Below are 20,096 nucleotides of genomic sequence, written 5' to 3'. Positions count from 1 at the left end.
TTTTTCTTGGAAGGTCACAGTGGACAACTACTTAGTTTGTCAAAAGTAAATTTGAAAAGAGTCTTGATATGCATGCTGGGATTGGCACTTTTGCCCAATTCTTGTGACCCTGAGCTTGCTACTTCAGTCTGGCTGTCACGTCATTGATGGGTCCTGAAGGACAGAGTGAGGAAGCATCTCTCCTAATGTGGGCACTTGCCTTGGAAACATGCATCTTCTTCTAGGTCTTCATAGAGAAAGTCAAATGCTGTGGATCTTTGATAAAAATCTTTCTCTCAGATGAAATTTTTCCCAAAAAACAACAGTTCCATTTTCTACAGCCCAAATCAAGAAAGCTAGTTGTAGATGCTTCAGAAGCAAATATCGCCACATTACCAACTCAGAATATACTCTTTCGTGTCTGCTGCTTTGAGACAATCCAAAGGACATCATACACCCTCACATACTGATTCCTTTCACTTTGTCCCATTTTTAGTGTTTTTAAGAGCCGATGTAGGCAACTTTGGTGGCTTGATAATAATCTCACACTTTGAATGGTTTGTCCTCCTAATGCTTGATTAGAGAGGACCGTCCATACTAAAATTTGCACAAGAAAGATACATTTGCTCTTACTAAAGCTATATTTCTGATCTTTATATATTCATATTTAACCTGATGCTTATTCTTAAACATCCCTGCTGAATCTTACATGCCATTTTCCTTTTCTTGCAATTCCACAAAACCTTTTATCCCTGAAGAAGTCTCTGAGGTTGAAGAAATATTGCCACTTAAATTAATTCCTCTTACCTGCCAAACTAGTCCTATCATGGAAACCCTAGATGGTCATATCTATATTTAAAGATGATTACACTGATCATGAACATTTTTAACTCCATGATTAACAGGCTAATAATTCAAACTTAAAATGATAGCGTATATGACCTACTTAGGATTTTAGTAGAATCTAGTAACTTTTGTTGTATATCACAACAGATTCAACTATCTTTTTGTCTTGGTTAGTAAGTGGTAAACACTATTAAATCATTCGATAATAATTATATGCACAGTGAAGGTTGAATGATACTCATCATTGCATCTCTACATCTTTCCACGCTTTGGAAAACTATGCCTTCCTGAAAATATTAGATTTTAACAACTGAAACCCCTGTCAGAAGGACTGATTGAATACAGAATTAGACAATGTAATCATCCTTTATCCCATCATAAAGGCAGTAAGGAAGCAAGTCAAAGTTTCAACAAGACCATCACAGTTCCCATGATAATGGTGTGCCTAGAAGTGTGCAGGTTCATTCTTCATTTCGTTGAGGTGGAAGCTGCCTACTTACTCCATGTCCTGCCCTGAGCAGCTGAAATATCTATCATATGATAGGGCACCCATCTTGATTACCACTGGCAATATTATGTAGAGTTCGATGCTGGAACTTGATGGTTTTCATCAATCCCAGCTTGGGATTGCATTTGTTTTTGAACAAAAATGTAATTCTCCAAAGATCTGTAATTTAAAAATTCTGACCACAGCTTTGATTACTCTTAGTTCTGCTGTTTCTGCCTTTCTTTCTGAGGAAGAGCCCACAGCTCCTGTATTCTCCATTCTCCAATATATTGCCATATATTCTCCCTCACGGACCCCAATGGGGGCATAGAATTCTTTCCAATTATTCTAGAATAGCTCATCTTATGCTCTTTGCCCAAGAAAGAGGAACTACTTATCTGGACAGTCTTGTTTTGTATTTCTTGCTCTCTGTGTGGATAAACCTGGACTTTCATCACCCCCTTGCAATACTTCCTTCCTTCGCACTCATTTTTGGTTTGAAGGCAGGCTGTGGAACTGACTCTTGGCCTCCTGATTATACATCGTAATCACCTATCACCTTTTTTTTTGCAGAGATCTTTACTGGCATGCCAGCCTCAACTGAAACAGCATATGTGTCTTCAGGTAAGGAAAATAAGCTCGTCAAAGTTTACTAACCAGAATGACATAACTGCTGGCTGCTTCTTCTACTAATCAGAACCCCTTCTGCATCCAAATTTCAGCTACTCTTGTTTTCTGCTCTGATGTTTTTCTCCAGTCCTTCTGCCTTTTTGGATTTTACTTCAAGGAGTGCAGTTCTTGTTGTGTGTCTGGACTTGGGCACGAAAGGCTTGCATGAGGAAAACATATCTACATCTAGATACAACTTAGTGACGTTAGACCAAGGAAGGAGACATCTGGGTTATAATTCAGTTTTTATATCTTTGTAGGTGCTTCTCTTGGCTGCCTCTACTCTCTTTCATCTGTCAGAGTTTATTCCTGGATAATGTAGCAATGTCTGATCTCTGAACTTTGAGCTTCTAATGATCAGTTGTGGGTCACTAAACTTACAAAAATAGCTATAGGCCTGACGTTTTTAAATGTTGTTGCATTTTGGAGGCATTTATTTGTTTTTGTTAGTTTCTCCTTTGCCCATAATATTTGCTGATAGCAATTATAGTCTTAGCAGACATTAGCTACTTATAACCGAAGTCTACTAATGCATGTATAACCATAATTCATTGATTTCTCCACTAGCTGCAAATTTAATTAATCTACTGTGAATTAATTTTTTTTTTACTTTTCCTTATCCTCTGTAATTCTATAGTTAACAGAACCTTATAATATTTAAAAATTAATACTTAATTGGAGGCAAGCTTTTGGAGACCTAGATTCAAAACTCATTTCGGAGGTAAAAGAACAGGTTGTTTTTGCATGATACCTTACAGTTTACAAAGATTTTTACATCTCATTTGTAATCACAACAGCTTTGTGAAACAGGACATTATTTTTCTTCATTTTACAGATGAGAAAAATGAGCATTAGAAATCTTAAGTCATATATCTCAGCAAGTAGAAGAGCAGACACTTCAAGCTCAGTATTCTTCCCATGACCCCATATTTCCTGTTTTGGCTTCATTGACTTTTTTCCTTATGGCCTGTACCTTGTTGAAGCTGTAGGAGGCCATATAATCTAACACAGCCTTTTCCATCTTACCTTCACCAGTTTTTCCTCTTCTCTTCAAAGCTGTTGTTGAAAGTCATAAACGCTAAATTTCTCTATATCCTAGACTGCTTTGGCCATCTTTAGGGCATATTCATGTGTCGTTACTAAGATGTTAAGTATGTGTGTTGTAGGGTGGAATGATCCTGGAACCTAAGAGGATCTTACTTTTCTGAGTAATAGAAAGAAAGAGAGAGAGAAAAAAGAGAGAGAGAGATGGAAAGAAAGAAAGAAGGAAGGAAGAAAAGTAGGGAGGGAGGGAATGAAGGAAAGACAGAGATAAAAAGAAAAAAAAGAAAAAAATTGTTGAGTTATCTGAATATCTTCACCTTTCATTCAGGCATTTCTTGAACGTAAGGACTTTGTTATCTGACTCCAATAGATGCTGTCATGAACCTGAGCTTTTAAATTTATGTCGTGCTTTTCTTGGGAATTTGGAGTGACTATAACTTATTTTCTGATATCTGATTTGAATCTTTATAACTTTCTGGCTGCTGAATTTCAGTCCTTCTTTGATACTAAGTTGTTCCTATTTCTTACTAATAAAAACCCTTTCCCATGCTTTTTTCCAGCATGAGTTATGTTTTATGCTCTGTCTGTACTTAAATACTGGTTTTCCTTCCTTTACTCTTGCTACCTAAGAGAATCTTGCTACTCTTCCTCCCCTATAATTGGATTATGTATTTGTTTAGCATGTTTTATATGATCCTCATGTAATTATTCTGCTGGACTCTGCATGGACTTTACTCACACCATGTTTAGTTAGGATGTTTATGCGGACCAAGTTGCCTGAAAATTTTCTCATTCTTCCTTTTTTTCTCTATGTGTGGAAGGTAACTTTCACTCTCTCAGATTATGGGGATTGTTCTCTTTGATTTCAAGTTTCTTAAAATCAAGACGACTCCTAAGAGAAGGAGTTGTGTGTGTCACCTGTAGGGTGGATCTGTTCAGAGTAGTATTTCTAGGAAGTTCCTACGGCAGTTGCTGTGTGGGATGTCTTTCAGATGGACCGACTCCATCTTCATCTCTTTCAAAAGTCTTTGGGTCTGGACTACAGGAATATTCCTTTGTGGTCTCTGAATATTGCATATATCTTCCTTAGACATGGAAAGGCTTCAGCTTTTCTGTTGCACTATTTTCTAGTCCTCTTTTTCTAGATGATCCGCAAGCCTGGAAAATTTCTGATTTTAGAATCTAAGCAGCATGATTCAATAAAGCCTCATTCCACTTTTATGTTTTATAGAGTCTCCCATTAGAATATCAGTATCAACAGAAGGAGCAAATACGTCTTCATGTAAGTATATTTAAATATTCTGTTCACTACTTTTTAACCCAAGACAGTATCTGCTTCTGAAGATCGTGTTCACGTCTATCCTCTGCCCTTCTTGAGGGACAGTGTATCAAGTGTGGTAGCAGGATGGCGTTTGCTGTTTGGAATAGAAATGGCCTCCTGCTGTGCTTGGGGTTGACTAGCTACCCTCTGCCCCTAAGATACATGTAGATATTAAGAGATACCACATATGTGGTAGTTTATCTGTAGTGTCTTTGAATGTTGGAAAATAACTACATAGCCTCTGAGGCCTGGCCCTGGGCGAGCAATAGAGAGATCATTGTTGGGTTTTTTTTTTTTTTTTTGGTTTTTTTAGTGTATCTGATGCCTTCAGCAACTGCCTGAGGCATGATACCCAGCTGGCAGGGGCCTCTCTTCCAAAGCTCGTCAGTTCTCTATAAAGTCTGCTGTGATGGAGTAAGGAAACTATATATAGATGCCCTTAATTCAGATTTGACAGCAAGTGACTAATTATGAAAATGTTTGAAAGCAAGTCCCTAGGCAAAAATTCAGATTAGTTTTCATCTGTTTAATATGAAATGGGCTCTGTGCTTATGGAGTTCTCCCACTGTTAGATGGAGTGGTGCTTTGTGCTATGTCAGGGGAACTTGAGAAATTAGCAAGAACTTGTAAAAATAGTTTTGATATTTATAAATGGTGAATAGCATAGAATTAAATTTTGCGATCCAACAGGGGAATGTATCAGACCTTGAAAATGAAACTTATAACTACAGTCTTTCTCTTCCTTATTTTAGCTCTTTGTTTAAAGCTATTTCTCAGTTTGATAAGCTCTTCAGTAAATAGGTGCTCCCGATTGTTCTATTCCAACCTTGAGAGTGTGTTTAAGGAACAATTTCCTTTGGCCCTTAGCATGGTAGGAAACACTTGAAAAGAAGGTCTGTACTTTTGGTGACTTCACTTTTTTTGTCAATCTTTTTTTTTTCTGGCACCTGAGCTAACAACTGTGGCCAATCTTGTTTTTTTTCCTGCTTTATCTCCCCAAATCCCCCTGGTACATAGTTGTATATCTTAGATGCAGGTCCTTCTAGTTGTGGCATATGGGACGCCGCCTCAACGTGGCCTGACGAGCAGTGCCATGTCCGCGCCCAGGATCCGAACCCTGGGCTGCCACAGTGGAGCGCACGAACTTAACCACCCGGCCACGGGGCTGGCCCATGTCAATCTTTTAAAATAGATCCAGTTTGATCCCAAAGCCTCTCTCTTTGCGTTGGTGTTACCAGAACTGTAACGATATGATGGAAACATTTTTTATTGCATGAAGTATAATGTTTTGGCTATACTTTAGGTAGGTAAAGCATCATTTAACTGGATTGATGGCAATAATCTTGTAAGATCAAACAGGAAATGAATTGCTAGGAAGGACTAAATTGGCTTCCTCTTTATTCTGAGGACACTCTTTACCTACTCTAAAATGATAATCCCTTCTAGGAAGTTTCGGGTATTTGTTATTTAATTCCATTTATAAGAAGATTAGTATAATTAGGGGCCTGCCCCATGGCCAGTAGTTAAAGTTCCACACACTCTCCTTCAGTGGCCCAGGTTCACTGGTTTGGATCCTGGGTGCGGACCTACTTTGCTCATCAGCCATGCTGTGGAGGCATCCCACATACAAAAAATAGAGGAAGATTGGCACAGGTGTTAGCTCAGGGCTAGTCTTCCTCAAGGGAAAAAAAAAAAAAAGAGGAGGATTGGCAACAGATGTTAGCTAGGGCGAATCTTCCTCACCGAAAAAAAAAAGATTAGTATAATTATATAGCTTTTAGCTAACTAGCATTAAGGAATCATGTTGAGATTTGTTTTATATTTTTGAGTGTTTATTATACAAAAGTAAATACTAGGTTTTTCTTTTTGACATTTTTGTCTGGGAATAATTTCTCCCCTGCATGATTCATTGAATAAAGTGATTGAAACTCTTGTAATTGGAACCCTTCATGCTATCGTTAATGGGGCGGTGGATGCTATCCTTAAGCATATCTGAGTAGTTCTGGAATGAAATACTTCTTACTGTTTTCCAGAGCGTTAGGGAACTGAAATGAATCTCCCTGTTTACATTTCTGTTCATTGCAATACTGTTGAGAGGGAAATAATTTTGAAATCCGACTCTGATCTCTAACTCTCAGCGGAATTAGTTCCTGATATTTGGTAAAGGCCTAAAACTAAGCAAGAAGGCTTTGTGTATCATTATGTTGAAAGATTTCAGCGTGCCATTTTCATACCTCACTCCCCGTTCATGGTAGGCTCTCAGTAAACATTGTTGAGTTGATTAATGAATACACTTTTTTAATATTATGAAAATATGCTCTATAATTTGAAAATATAAACCTATAGTAGCAGGATCCTCAGTCCAGTCTGGTTAGAACAGTGAAAGCAGCATGAGGCACTGAACATACGTAAAGGCAGCATCGCACAGAACCTGCCTTGCAGAAGGGCTGCGATGTCAGCACATCTCCAATGAGGAAAGGCTGAAGGTGAAACCTGAAGACTCAGCAATAGCAATAAGTTGGGCTTAAAAATTCAAAATACGTGAAAGAGTCAGAGGCCTTGGAAAAGTTCACATGGGGCAGAAATAATCAGCCCTGAAGTGTAGGTTTCTTTTCAGTTTATTTCAGCCGGCGGAGACGCTCGTAAATCCCTGTATGTGCAAAGTGAACTGTGCTATCACAGCGTAATCATGTCTGTGTGGGCTACATTCTTTGAACTCTTGACACTGGTGTTTTCTAAAGTAATTTATGAAAAGCCTTTCTGAAGTAGTATGGATTCAGGAAATCGTCTATGTATTATGACGATTTGGTGTGCTTCTTGGGTCGGTATAAAAAAGGCGAGGCAGCCGTGTTGCTGTTCAGTTCTGGAAGTACAAATGTGCGCACCCTTGTGAGGAAACGTCCCCTTCCTGCCTGTCCCGTTTTTGGGAGCATCTTACCACTGGGTGAATCTTGAGAGGGTTCAGCAGTGGTAGTTTATGTCCTTGGCCCAGCTCAGAACCCTGCCTCGGATACCAAGTCAGTCTTTTCTGCCGGCATCCTATTTTCCCCCAAAGCCTTCCCTTCACTCCAGTCCTCAGAGTTCTCCTTTTCTCCTCTGTAACTCATGTTGGAAAAGAAAAAAACAAAGAAAAGAAAAGAAAAATTGCCCACCTACCTATCAAAAATACTACTGCTAATTTTAGTATATTTCCTAATTGGTGTTTTTCCTGCTGGCTTTTTACTTATCCATCCTCCTTCTATCTGCTTAATGTAGCATAAATGTATTCTCATGTCGTTAACTACTAATCAGAAATATTTTAAAAATACTTTTTAAATCTAAAATTTTTAAGTCACTGTAACAATAAAGAAATTGTTCTTGACTGCAGGTTTTAAGAGATTTATTTTTCACCTACAAACCTTATCGTTTTTGCCCCCTTTATATTTATTTTTCCTAGTGTTTCATAAATATTGGTGAAATAGCAAAGTTACCAGTCTCCTTCCCTTTGTAAGGCAAGTTTTAACTCCTTCTCTTTTGAAATTTGGAATTTGCATTGTATATTCACTATATTTAGAGCTGCTAATTTATAAAATTTGTGTTTTTTTGGTGAGGAAGACTGGCCCTGAGCTAACATCTGTTACCAATCTTCCTCTTTTTGCTGGAGGAAGATTGTTGCTGGGCTAACATCTGTGCCAGTCTTCCTCTGTTTTGTATGTGGGACCCCTCCAAGGAATGGCTTGATGAGCGGTGCGTAGGTCCACACCTGGGATCCAAACCTGTGAACCCCAGGCTGCCGAAGCAGAGCATGTGAACTTAACGTCTATACCACTGGGCAGGCCCCCAAATTTTTAAAAAGTCTCTTGTAATAATCTCCTGATAAAAATTAACATTATTTTTCTTTATTTTATTTTTTTTGTAAATAAGGCATCTTTGACTTAGAAATGTAGAAATAATTTGCTAAATGAGTATCCCATTACACATAAGTGACAAGTTGTACAAGGAGAAGCACTTGAACTTACAAAACAGCTGGGAGGACTATCCTGTTCCTCCTTTACATGGAATCAGCAAGAAGGGAAATGGACTATTTAGAACAAACCTTAATGACTTCTCTCTGAAGTGCCAGCTGCTGGTGACCCTCTTTTGCTGATGATTCTGTTGAATGCTATACAAAAATACAATTGTTCTACCAACCACTTTGCTGAATTAAGAACCATCCATTCCAATTTAATAAATAAATGAGGGAAACAAAGACAAAAAATCTAATGAATGCAATTGGGAAGAAAATAAAGATAGGTTTCTGAAAAATAGTCTTAAATAGTATTATATGTTTCAAATAATAATAACAGGAAACGTTTATTGAAGGCTCACTGTGTGCCAGGCGCTCTGCTAGGTGGTTTACGTGGATGATGACTCATGGTTCTCACAAAACCTTATTCCACTTGTCAGATGATGAAACCTGATATATTTTGTCTAAAGTCACACAAGCAGGATTCAAAGCCAGACAATACACCAGCCTGCTATGATGCATGAGGTTTTTTTGCCTCAAAAAAAAGCTTTTAGGGTTTGGCCCAGTGGCATAGTGGGTAAGTTTGCACTATCTTCTTCGGCTGTCCAGGATTTGCAGGTTTGCGTCCCGAGCATGGACCTAGCACCACTGGTAAGGCCATGCTGTGGCGGCATCCCATATAAAATAGAGGAAGATTGCCACAGGTGTTAGCTCGGTGACAATCTTCCTCTCACACACACACCAAAAAAAAAAAAGGAAAAAAAGGTTTTAATATGAAAAGAAATGCGATTCTGTGAATGGACTGAAAAGTAGTCTTCAATACAAAGTGGATTGGGAGTATGTGTGGTCAGTGAAGGTAAATGCATTGTCTGGGACCAACGGAGCCCATGTGATCTTTATGTTACACATTAAGGCGTGACAGGTGGTGAGGTAGAATAGAAAGCACAGGCTTTGGATGGACTCCTGTTCCTAAGTCTAAATACATACTAGTGCTGCTAATTACTGTGTAATCTTAGGCAAGTTGTTTAACCTCCTGAGACTCAGTTTCTATGTTTCTATACTCTTGTTTATCTCAAACCCATGTTGGAAAACCTAATGTGAGAAAATTAATGGGAATCATTTAGCTCAGCTTTGCTCATAGGTGGTGTCCTGTATATATGGGAGAGAGTTAGCACCTGCAAAATTGTGTGGCTCCTTGCATCTTATTTGAGCAACATAGGATACTATCCTTATTGTTGGAGGAGGAAAGGAGTTAATGATTTTCAGTGTAAATGATGGTGCTCAAAGTTCTAAGCCAAGAAGTCACTATATCTTTTCAAAATATTATATATTCTCAGCTCAGGCTCCATTTTAAAGGAACTTAGCCAGGAAGTCCTCTTTGAAATCTCTGAATGAAATGAACAATTCAATCTTTAATTTGGCACCTAAAAGAGCTAGCTGAGGGGAGAAATGTCTTTTGTCTGCAGAGATGTTTCTGTTATAATGAGATACAGCATTTTCACTGGGGAATAGCACAGTGTTATGTATTGATGAGATTGGACCAGGTCTGCTGGTCCATTGGTGAGACTTAGAGCTATGAGTCTTGTATTCCACCCTCAGCTGTAACTGACATACCTGTTTTAATGATAGAGGAAACTGCCCGGATCTTTGTTAACTGATTATCTGCTAGAAAAATGGCGTTTCAATTTCAAATCTTTATTGGTGGCAAAATATGACTCTATCCTGTCACCATTGGAGAGCTACTTCTAACTGAATGCAAATTGTGTTTCCAGATTTCTAAAAACATGGCACTTTCAAGGGTGTGGTGGCCCTATCTGTTGTGGAAAATGACAAATTACCAAGCATCATATAACAATAAAAGAATAATTTGAAAAGGAAATTGCGCAACTGGTATTACTTCTGTATTTCTGATTGCCCAGAGAGTTAGTTACAGATTTTCAGTACAATACAGCGACTTGGAGCAAGAGTAGGGCTTTTCTATCACAGCCATTGATATGCTCAGGCAGGTTATTGCCTTCATGTTCCGTTCATTCATTTTGTAAGTGAATGTATCTTACTTTTGTTTCTTGCAGTACTACCTGCAACTGAAAATAATTCTTCAGTTCTGCCTCTGCCCTTTCTAAAGTCATTCAGTGTCTGTCATTGCAATCCACTACTGCACAAGATACTTTCAAAACTTTTTTGTGAGGAAGATTGGCCCTGAGCTAATATCCATTGCCAATCCTCCTATTTTTGGTTGAGAAAGATGGTTGCTGAGCTAACATCTGTGCAAATCATCCTCTATTTTGTACGTGGGACGCCGCCAGAGCATGACTTGATGAGCAGTGTGTAGGTCAGTACCCAGGATCTGAACCCACAAACCCTGGGCCACCAAAGTAGTGCCTGCAAACTTAACTACTATGCCACTGGGCTGGCCCCACTCTCAAAACTTTTGGTCAAGCTTATAACTAAATCATAGTGAACCTTTGGTATTCAGTTGAAATTAACCTTTTACAAAATCATTCTTTTGAACCTTACACCTGTATGTGGGTGTGCTATGTATATGTAAATAACTGGTATTTGTATCATATTGTATATTTTATAATGCATATTTTCATATATTGAGTCATTGATTCACACAATAACTCGGTGACCTAGATTTCGTCCCGTTTGTCAGGTGAGGGACTCGAGGCTCAGAAATTTCTGACGTCTCCAAATTCTAATACAAATGAGGTGGCAGAGCAGAAATTTACCCCTGAATCTTATTATTTCTAATCTTAGGGTCTTTTATTACAAAGTGATGTGGGATCCATACAGCTAGCTTGAGGGAAGGCCTTCTTCCTTAAAAAAAAAAGCCTCAAAATGGAGTTCTTATAAAGACTCCAGGAATATAATCACATTTATCCCAATTATTCCAAAGCCAAATTAGACTGAAATAATACTCTCCACAATCTGCAAGGTAATGAAATGGACAGGAGAGGCCTTGGTTAATGGCAACACAATTCAAGGAGTTAATATCATTAAAGGAGGCAGAAACGTTGGTCTAGGATCATTTCAGTGACTTGCTCTTTGGTTACTTTGTTTGAGGATGATGTGGTCTATTTCAGAGCAAGCTATTTACGGAGATGGGGATAAGCTTAGAGCCATTGTGCTAATGGGAATCTGATCTTCATCAAACAGGCGAGTCTTCCTCAGTGGTAGTTTATGTTTGGGATGGATGCCTTGCCTTATTCCAGGCTAACTACTGTTTAATTTATTGCATAATATCATAAATCCTGGAAATTATTTGTATGATAGCTAAATTCCTTAGAAAATTATCAGACCTGGAGCACTTATTGCTCCAGATGTTATTCTTTTGGGGGATTTTTACTGGTATATTCTCTTTAACATATTTTTTTTAAATCTTCCATCTCTTTGTGTATCAGCTGGGAGAGGGAAGGACATCTTTATTTTTCCTATTTTAAAAGAAGTATTAAACTATGGTAAGTGTTTTTAGTCATTAGACATAGAGCAGTGAAACAGATTATATATGAAAGATTTTCAGTTTCTTTAAACAGTGAAGTGGAGGCAGGAGAAGGACAGAGATGTGTGCACCAAGAAAGCATCTAGGAGAACGGAGCTAACAAGATTTTGGTAAATTTACTTATGTTGAACTTGGTAGCTTTCTTTTTTTATTATTTATTTATTTATTTTTTTGAGGAAGACTGGCCCTGAGCTAACATCCATGCCCATCTTCCTCTACTTTATATCTAGCACAGCATGGCTTTTTGCCAAGTGGTGCCATGTCCGCACCCAGGATCCTAACCGGCGAACGCCCGGCCGCCGAGAAGCAGAATGTGCGAACTTAACTGCTGTGCCACAGGGCCAGCCCCAGGAATGCCCTCCTTTTTAACACAGGAATTTATGCTTCTCTGAAGAAAGTAGAAAAGAGTAGAAAAATGAATTACAGTTTTCAGATTAGAATGCATGGGATGCATTTTGAAATCTGTGAAATGTTGTAACTTTGGAGTTAAAAGTCAAAGAGTACTTGATCCACATTCTTTTTATAAAAATCTATGACAAGGTAGATTTTGAAAAATTACTAGTTTCTTTCACCAGGGTAATTGCATGTTGATTAGGTTTTTGTTTTTTTCATTAAGAAAAGGGAAAGAAGCATGCTTAGCCCGGTCCATTTCGTATTGTGTAGAGAACTCAGCAGGTCTTCTTGAAGTGTGAGATCACACTGACTGCAGCTTTACCAGCCTCATAGACATCACTGCTGAAACCTAGAGGAATTAGTGACTCCAGTAGTTCGTCTGTGGGCATCTCCCACTTTTGTCTGCCCTGCTCTTATTATAATGCATCTAGCATAGGAGGTACTTGGGTACTTAATTCATTTCTTTAATAAAGGTGCTGTGTGTACATAGTTCAAGTAATCATCGAAGAACTGCTGGAATGGTACTTTCATTTTCTCTCTCAGTCTACCAGAGGTCAGCAGAATCTTAAAAACCAATTATGTGGGCCAGTGTGGGTTACAGCCTAAAGCTGTGGTCATCTTCATTGCAGTCCTTAACTATCTCTTATTTAGGAGATTTGATGTTTAGGTTGAGTTTGTCCATCAAATATGAGCTACTGTTTTGTTCTTTGCTCAGATATTCCAGAACCTCCTCTTGGGTGAATATCAGCCATTTTATCAGATATGACAATGGGAGAGAGAGAGAGAGAGAGAAAGAGAGACACACTGGCTTTGTTAAATATTGTGGGAAATTTGTAATGATAAAAAATTTAATCATTCTTTCTTTTAATTTTTAAAAGGAGTTTGGGGCAATTAATCTCTTCATTTCAATAGTAATAAAAGCAAAATGTAGATAGGGATAGGCTAGGTGACAATTAAGGTCAAACACCGAGTGAGTGGTAAATTTAGGAATTAAAATTTTCTGGCCCTGTTTCTGCTATTTGATTCTTAGATCACTGAGGACTTTTCCTCTCTTTCATTTAAATAAACACGTAGTTAATAATCCAGTTCCTGCTGTGTTCCAGCAGGATGCTAGGAACTTTGATATGTATTTCTTGGAGGGGGAGATAAATAGAGAATCATGCTTGTTCTGAAGGAGTTTGCTATAAAGTAGAAAGGTTAATTGTGTTTAACTGTGCTAATTGTGTGTAATGACACCTAATCATGATACAAAGTAGAATATAGGGGGCAGAGTTTTAAATCAAGTTGTTTTTTAAAAAATATTGCTTAAGATAGAATATATTTATCTTTTTAAATATAAATATATCTTAAATTATTTTAAATTATACTATAAATTATAAATTAAAATATAAATTAAAATATACAATTAAATTATGAATTAAAAAAGATAGAATATATTTATATTTATATTTTGTGATAGGTGATTTAAAAGGAAATATTATTTGAGTAATGATTAGTTTTTATTGTTGTCTTTTTTTTAAGTATCCAATTGCTGTTTCTGCTTCATCTTTAAAGCTCATTTTACTAAGAAATCAGAACCCTGAAGTTTATCCCATTTAAAAAGATGATGAAATTCTATAATTTACCATTAAAAGTAAAAGACTGAGATTGAGGTATCAGAAAGTAATTCACATGAAGTAGGATTTTGAAAGTAGTTTGGGGAATTTTTAAAGGATTTAGGTATTTAACTGGAAATTTTGGAGGAGCATAATCACAGTATGGTAAATTGAATTACTGTTGGTTATTGGAAACTTAACCCTGGTATGTAGATGGACTTACAAAGATGTGTTACATAACTGAGGGGAAATTTTTGATTAGGTTATCTAGAAACGACTATGGAAAGTTTTCACTTTCTTGAACAATTTTATTTTCCTTTGCAAAACTTGTTTTTTAGTTTTATTTTCTAAAAAGCCATTGAATTGACCCAAAGATGGGAGAAGTGTTAAACTTGAAAATGTATGTCTAGTTGTATTATAATGGAGTGATACATATGGTAAATTAAAATAGTAAAGTAAACTGATCAATTAAAATTATTAAATATTGAAAAGCAAAATTTTCCCTTATGATGATTCCTCTCTCAATTTTCTTAAAATTCGTTTCTTGAGAGCAGTGATTGACAAGAAACTTTTGTGCCATTTGATCAAATTTTCAACTACAAATTCTCCATATGGGGATTAAGATAGATTAGAAAAAGATCTGCAAAAGCAAATATATTAAATATATTCAAATATTAAAATGTTATTTTATAATGTTCTATACAAATGTCTTATATTTTAATCCAGAGATCCAGCTATTTAGTCAACCCATAGAAATCCATATCATTCACAAATAATATAACTTTGAGCACTGTTTATGGTTATTTGTAATTCTCAGTCTACAACGCTCTAAGAAGGAAGTTGCTGCATTTTTTCCAAAAAAAAAAAAAGATGTAAAATCTAACGTGTTCCAAACCTCTGATGAAATGTACTAGAGGAACCCATCTTGTCAGACAAGATATTTTTATGATAAAATGTGATGTGAAGGGAATATAAAGAGAAATAGCCTTACATATATCTGAGAGAAAATTATTTAAACAGGCTATAGTACGTTTTTTATAATTTTGTACATTTCCCTTTAATTGATCCAGGTGGGCTTTTTCTGTCCTCATAGCAGCTTCCTAATTTCATGTCTCTAATGCTCCAAAGCAGACGTGCATCTTTGTTCAGACTTTCCTCAAGTTATCTGTGAAAAAGGAAGCCATACAAAGAGTCCCTTGGGTATGTTTTAGGATGAACAGATTACTGGGGCAGGAGAATTACCTTGTATGTGCAAATGAGACTGTGTGAAAGTAAGATAAGCTTTAGGAAGGAAATAGGTGACTCAAGGGCACATAAGAGGTTTATCAGAACCTTTAAAAACATTTTTATATTGCAGGTAAAGAGGACAGAGATTTAACAGCGTTTAGCTTAGTGAACAAATAAATGAAAATAAAACATAATATCCACTACATGTGTACACACAGAAACAAGTATTATAGTAAAATTTTCTGCTTGTTTTTTACAGTTTCTACAACATTGGCTGTGACCTTTTGGGTAAAAAGTGCATAGAGGAGTGAGTCTAACAGAGCTTCTGGTGGCCAGGGTCTTCCTGAAGCATAGAGTCAGCTATGGTCTCCATAATTTTCAAAAGATCATAACTATCCCCCTCATTTTTAAAGAGAAGTTCAGATCTGGATGTATTTTATTGAATGATGCTCTGAAATTATGAAAAATTTTTTTTGTCCAATCAAGGCATAAAAGCAAACTCTTGGTCATTTCATTGTTATAACTAGATGTGAGGTTGTCTTCCCTCTCCCCAAAGACACTCTTGGTGGTCCCATAGCTCTTGCTTCAAACAACAAGCTTGTCACTTATCATCTACACGGGTGAGCACATCAGTTCCCAAACCAGAGTGTAGGCTCTTGAAGGAAGGACTTTTGGTTGATTTGTGTTTTCATTCCCATAGCATATCACTATGCTGGGTCCCAGGAAGAATTTTTATTAAATGGATATAAACATTAACAGTGAGGTGATTTTTTGTTTTTGGTTAGATGATCATCATTTTGTAAAGCTGTACACATATGTAATTATAGGAAAACTGCCTAAACCTTAAATCGTGAAAAAAAAGATATTTAAATATTTTAAAATCAAAGTTTAAAAAAGCAACGTTGGCTTAAATAATATTTATTGGAGAACTTTTAACATTTTGAGAAGTATTTCGCAGTCTGTTGCTTCTATTTTAAATTTATTTCTGGCTTTTATATATGGAAACTTTCTTCATTTTATGATAAAACTTGTTTACATGGTGATTTATAAGACTGTTTCACTTTAGATGCGATTATTGCAAATTATCTGAAAATCTACATAGTAACTGGTTGGTCGCTGTTCCTCCCTGTGGTGCTGAAGAGTCACTTGTCTGGGAGTAAGGGAATGCCACCATAGCATTAATAAGGTCGATTTTTCTTATATTATCAATAATAATAATGTAATAATAATGTCTTTTAATGAGCACTGACCATGTGTCACATACTTTCATCTGAGAATAGATATTATTAGTCCCATTATATAGATGAGGACACTGGGAAGTTCAGACACTTCAGTCAAGGTTATATAACAGGTGGTGGCAGAAGCTGGGTTTCACTCCAGCCTCTCTGACTCCATATGCTATTCTTTTCACCCACTGACGGTAGAGGTAGAAGGTGCAAGAACAATCCTCAGAGGGCTTCTCTTGTGACCCCTGTCTTATTACTCTAGAAGGCATGTGATTATTGCAGCTACTTTTAAAAATGGTCTTTTTCCCTAATGCAATTACTTGGACCAAATCAGTTTTATGAATCAAGGTTCTTGAGCAAGGTACAGAAATATATACACACCTTGATTATGAAAAAAGGCATTAAAACTAGAAAGTTTTAGGTAACAAATTATATTTGTTTGGTACTTGGATAATTTAGAAAGAATACCATGAACGTCTTCCCCTCCACTGTCTAGTACACACACACTTGGGATGGAGGGAGAATGATGAGCATGTTATGGTAGATAAAAGGTATGTGCATTAAATATCTGAAACTCAAGTTATTCAAAGGAAAGAATAAATATAATATGTGATACGTAGCCTCAATTAGTTTATCCTTGATTTTCTCAGTAAGTTGCAGATCAATTTTGAGATGCAGAATAAAAACCATAGTTTTTGTTTAAATTGCAGATTGATATGGAATTCAGATTTAAATTTTGTTTAAATTTCAGATGGATAGAACCATAGCTTTTTGTTTAAATTTCAGGTTGATACCACCATCAAATTCCTACTATAGCCTAGTCTGTTTTGGTGGATGTGTTATTTTGATGGTTACTGAGAATGGAAATAGATGGATTATGTTTTTCTGCCTCTCAGTGTCCAGTACTTCCAAAGGCCTCTTGTGTAGGCATGGTCTCTTCTGGAACTGGATCTCTGCATTTTTCTTCTCTCACTAGTCAAGTTAATTAATTATTAATTAATTTAACAATCCCTACAGTAAATTTTCTTTCTTTGGGTTTAGTTTGGCTTATTTTATCAGTTTTTAGCTTTTGGGTTTTTTTCCTAGGCAAGATGGCATTCTCAGCCCCTGCTGCTGTTAACATTTAAAGCATGCAACCTTTGGTGGCACTGTGGTGTAAATTCCAAGTGACTGACTATGATTAAACATAAAATGAAAGTTGAATGGCAGTATCTCAAAATCTACTTAAAGCCATGACAGGTATCTGTCTGTAGCAATGTATCAATTTTGAACACATGAAGAATAAGAAATTGTGGCTTTTTAGTGGCCAGATTTTTTTTTCTTTGAAATCAAAGGGGAAGAATACCAATTTGTCCTGGATCACTGAAACAGTGATATGGATTTCTAAAACATAAAACTACACAATTAATTATACCTGAACCTGAAATCTGATACTGTGCACAATACCTACTCTATACAAGTTATAATTTTCTCAATTGTATATAGATACTATAGTAACATAAAGAAAAGAATATATAACTGTAATTAAAAAGCAAGCACTCAAGAAAGATCAGACACAAAGAATTAATTGGGATTGCAACTCTTCTTTCTGCATTCACTGCGGCTGCTTGGTGATCTGCATTGTGCTTCATCGGTGAGCCTAGGACTCCCTCCAACCCCCAAGGCTCTTCTTTAACATTTGTTATTACTTAGCTCTTTTATTTGGCAGCGATCCCTTCTATCTCATCTTCTAATGCACTGGCAAGGTTCCTATTGCCAACAGCTTAGAGCCTGCCACTGCTAGGGTAAGCGGCATGGTCGAACTTTCTAGCCTCCGCATCCTTATAAATAATGCATCTGGTTTCCTGTAACTACATGAACGCTTAGACTTTGGTAGGCATGTCTTTGTTAGGGTAGAAGATTTGGGAGATGAACAGGCATTTATTTTCACTGGTTAGAACCTGACTCCATCATATATGCATTAATTGCTGGGTTAATGCTAATGGAATGCTTATGATATTTATAGTAGACATAAACAAGATATATAAAAAGAATATCTGTGCTGACTAAACTGCACTCTTAATTCAACATGGAAAGTGCTCATAATGTTATTCTAGGGCCTTTTGAAATCCTATTGCCCATAATTAGATCTAATTTGCCCTTCATTTTTAAAACTTCTTTTTATTTGCACAGAATTCATTGATTTTTTGGGGGGGTGTGTGCCGTGTCCTTGAGAACAAAAACAAGGTATCGGCTAAAGATAATACCTAATGCTCCAGGTAGCTTGATAGTATAACACATTATTGGACTCGAAATGAAGAAGGAAAGTGCTATGTTAATAAGTTAATAGCAAAGTAAGTAATGTATATCATACTTTTAATTTACATAGTGGTTATAAACTTATGAAATAAAAAAATAATTTTTGAGGGGCCAGCCCAGTGGCATAGCGGTTAAGTGTGCATGTTCCACTTTGGCAGCCCGGGGTGCGCCAGTTCGGATCCCAGGTGTGGGCATGGCAGTGCTTGGCAAGCCATGCTGTGGTAGGCATCCTGCATATAAAATAGAGGAAGATGGGCAAGGATGTTAGCTCAGGGCTGGTCTTCCTCAGCAAAAAGAGGAGGATTGGCAGCAGGTGTTAGCTCAGGGCTAATCTTCCTCAAAAAAAAATAATAATTTTTGAGCATCAGAGACATTAGTATTTGAATATGAGAAACCAATTTTTAAAAATGAAAATTGTTTTAGCAATGTCCTTTAAAATGTACCTTCAGATAGTGTTAATATAAAATAAGAAAGTTCCAGCCCAGTATACATTCTTTTCTTCATTGGACATGCCATTATTGGACATTAACAGAATGACAGTGTTCAACATTAAAATTATGTTGTAAACATAAAAAATTCAAATTGGTTTAGATGTTGAATGAGAAGCAGGTTGCTCTAGAGCCTTGCATATTTTCATCAGAATTTATTGAAAGAAGGAAAAATAATATTTTTAACTTGATAAAGGACATTAATCCTGATCACTTTATTCTTGATTTCTTTAATTACCAACAGTTTATATCTGAACAGCTTATATGTTTACGAAGATGATAGCTTGTTACTTTACTAGTGAAACTCATTTGGTCATCTTTAGCCTTTGCCATGTCAGTGATTTTGCAGAGGCTAGGTAGTTATGAGAACTAACCTTAGTCAAAATATTTAATACTTATTTCTTTGAAGCATGTTGAACTTTCTTATTGATTAAATTAGTTTCTGCAACCAATTTTTAAATCAGATCATTAGATCTATATCTGTATGTGTGTAATATAATTATTTTTCTTTGATTTTGACTATAGTTTTTTTTTTTATTTTGACATATCAGAATTTCTGTGAAGTTCAAACATTTCCTTAACAGTTCAGGAAATTTTGCTTAACTATACTTTAAAACTGTGCATTGGCATCACTAGTAAATAAGAAATCTTCAATTCACCAAAAAGATAAAAATGAAAATTATTAATATTTTATTTTATTTCTTTATTTTAAGCCACCCACCAAAAACAATTAAGCCAATAACTTTTTAAAGAGCTCAAAAAAAAATCAACCTACCATCAAATTCCTCCTGTAGCCTAGTCTGTTTTGGTGGATGTGTTGTTTTGATAGTTACTGAGGATGGAAAGGGATGGATTATGTTTTCCTGCCTCTCATTGTCCAGTACTTCCAAAGGCCTCTTGCCTAGGTATAGTCCCTTCTGGCATTGAATCTCTGCATTCTTCTTCTATCATTAGTCAAAACAAAACATTATCAGAAGAAAACGTTTTCATGACTAGAACCTGAGTGAAGGAAAATCTCAGCTACTTAGACATGCAT

The 20,096-nt window shown here is 36.5% G+C and overlaps 1 protein-coding gene across 4 annotated transcripts in view; it reads left to right on the top strand.

Moving 5' to 3' along the window:
* The window catches only part of NRG1 (neuregulin 1), a 215,065-nt gene that overhangs the window by 62,283 nt on the left and 132,686 nt on the right, over positions 1–20,096 (top strand). For all 4 annotated transcript variants that reach the window (XM_046648632.1, XM_046648629.1, XM_046648630.1 and 1 more), the window contains exons 4-5: positions 1,886–1,936; positions 4,257–4,307. In XM_046648632.1, coding sequence (XP_046504588.1) covers positions 1,886–1,936; positions 4,257–4,307 — 102 coding nt within the window. The remainder of the gene's footprint in view (positions 1–1,885; positions 1,937–4,256; positions 4,308–20,096) is intronic.

Source organism: Equus quagga, chromosome 22, assembly GCF_021613505.1.
Source record: "Equus quagga isolate Etosha38 chromosome 22, UCLA_HA_Equagga_1.0, whole genome shotgun sequence".
Classification (NCBI taxonomy): domain Eukaryota; kingdom Metazoa; phylum Chordata; class Mammalia; order Perissodactyla; family Equidae; genus Equus; species Equus quagga.
Note: the sequence above shows the minus strand (reverse complement) of the source record. Positions and strands in the feature narration are given on the sequence as shown.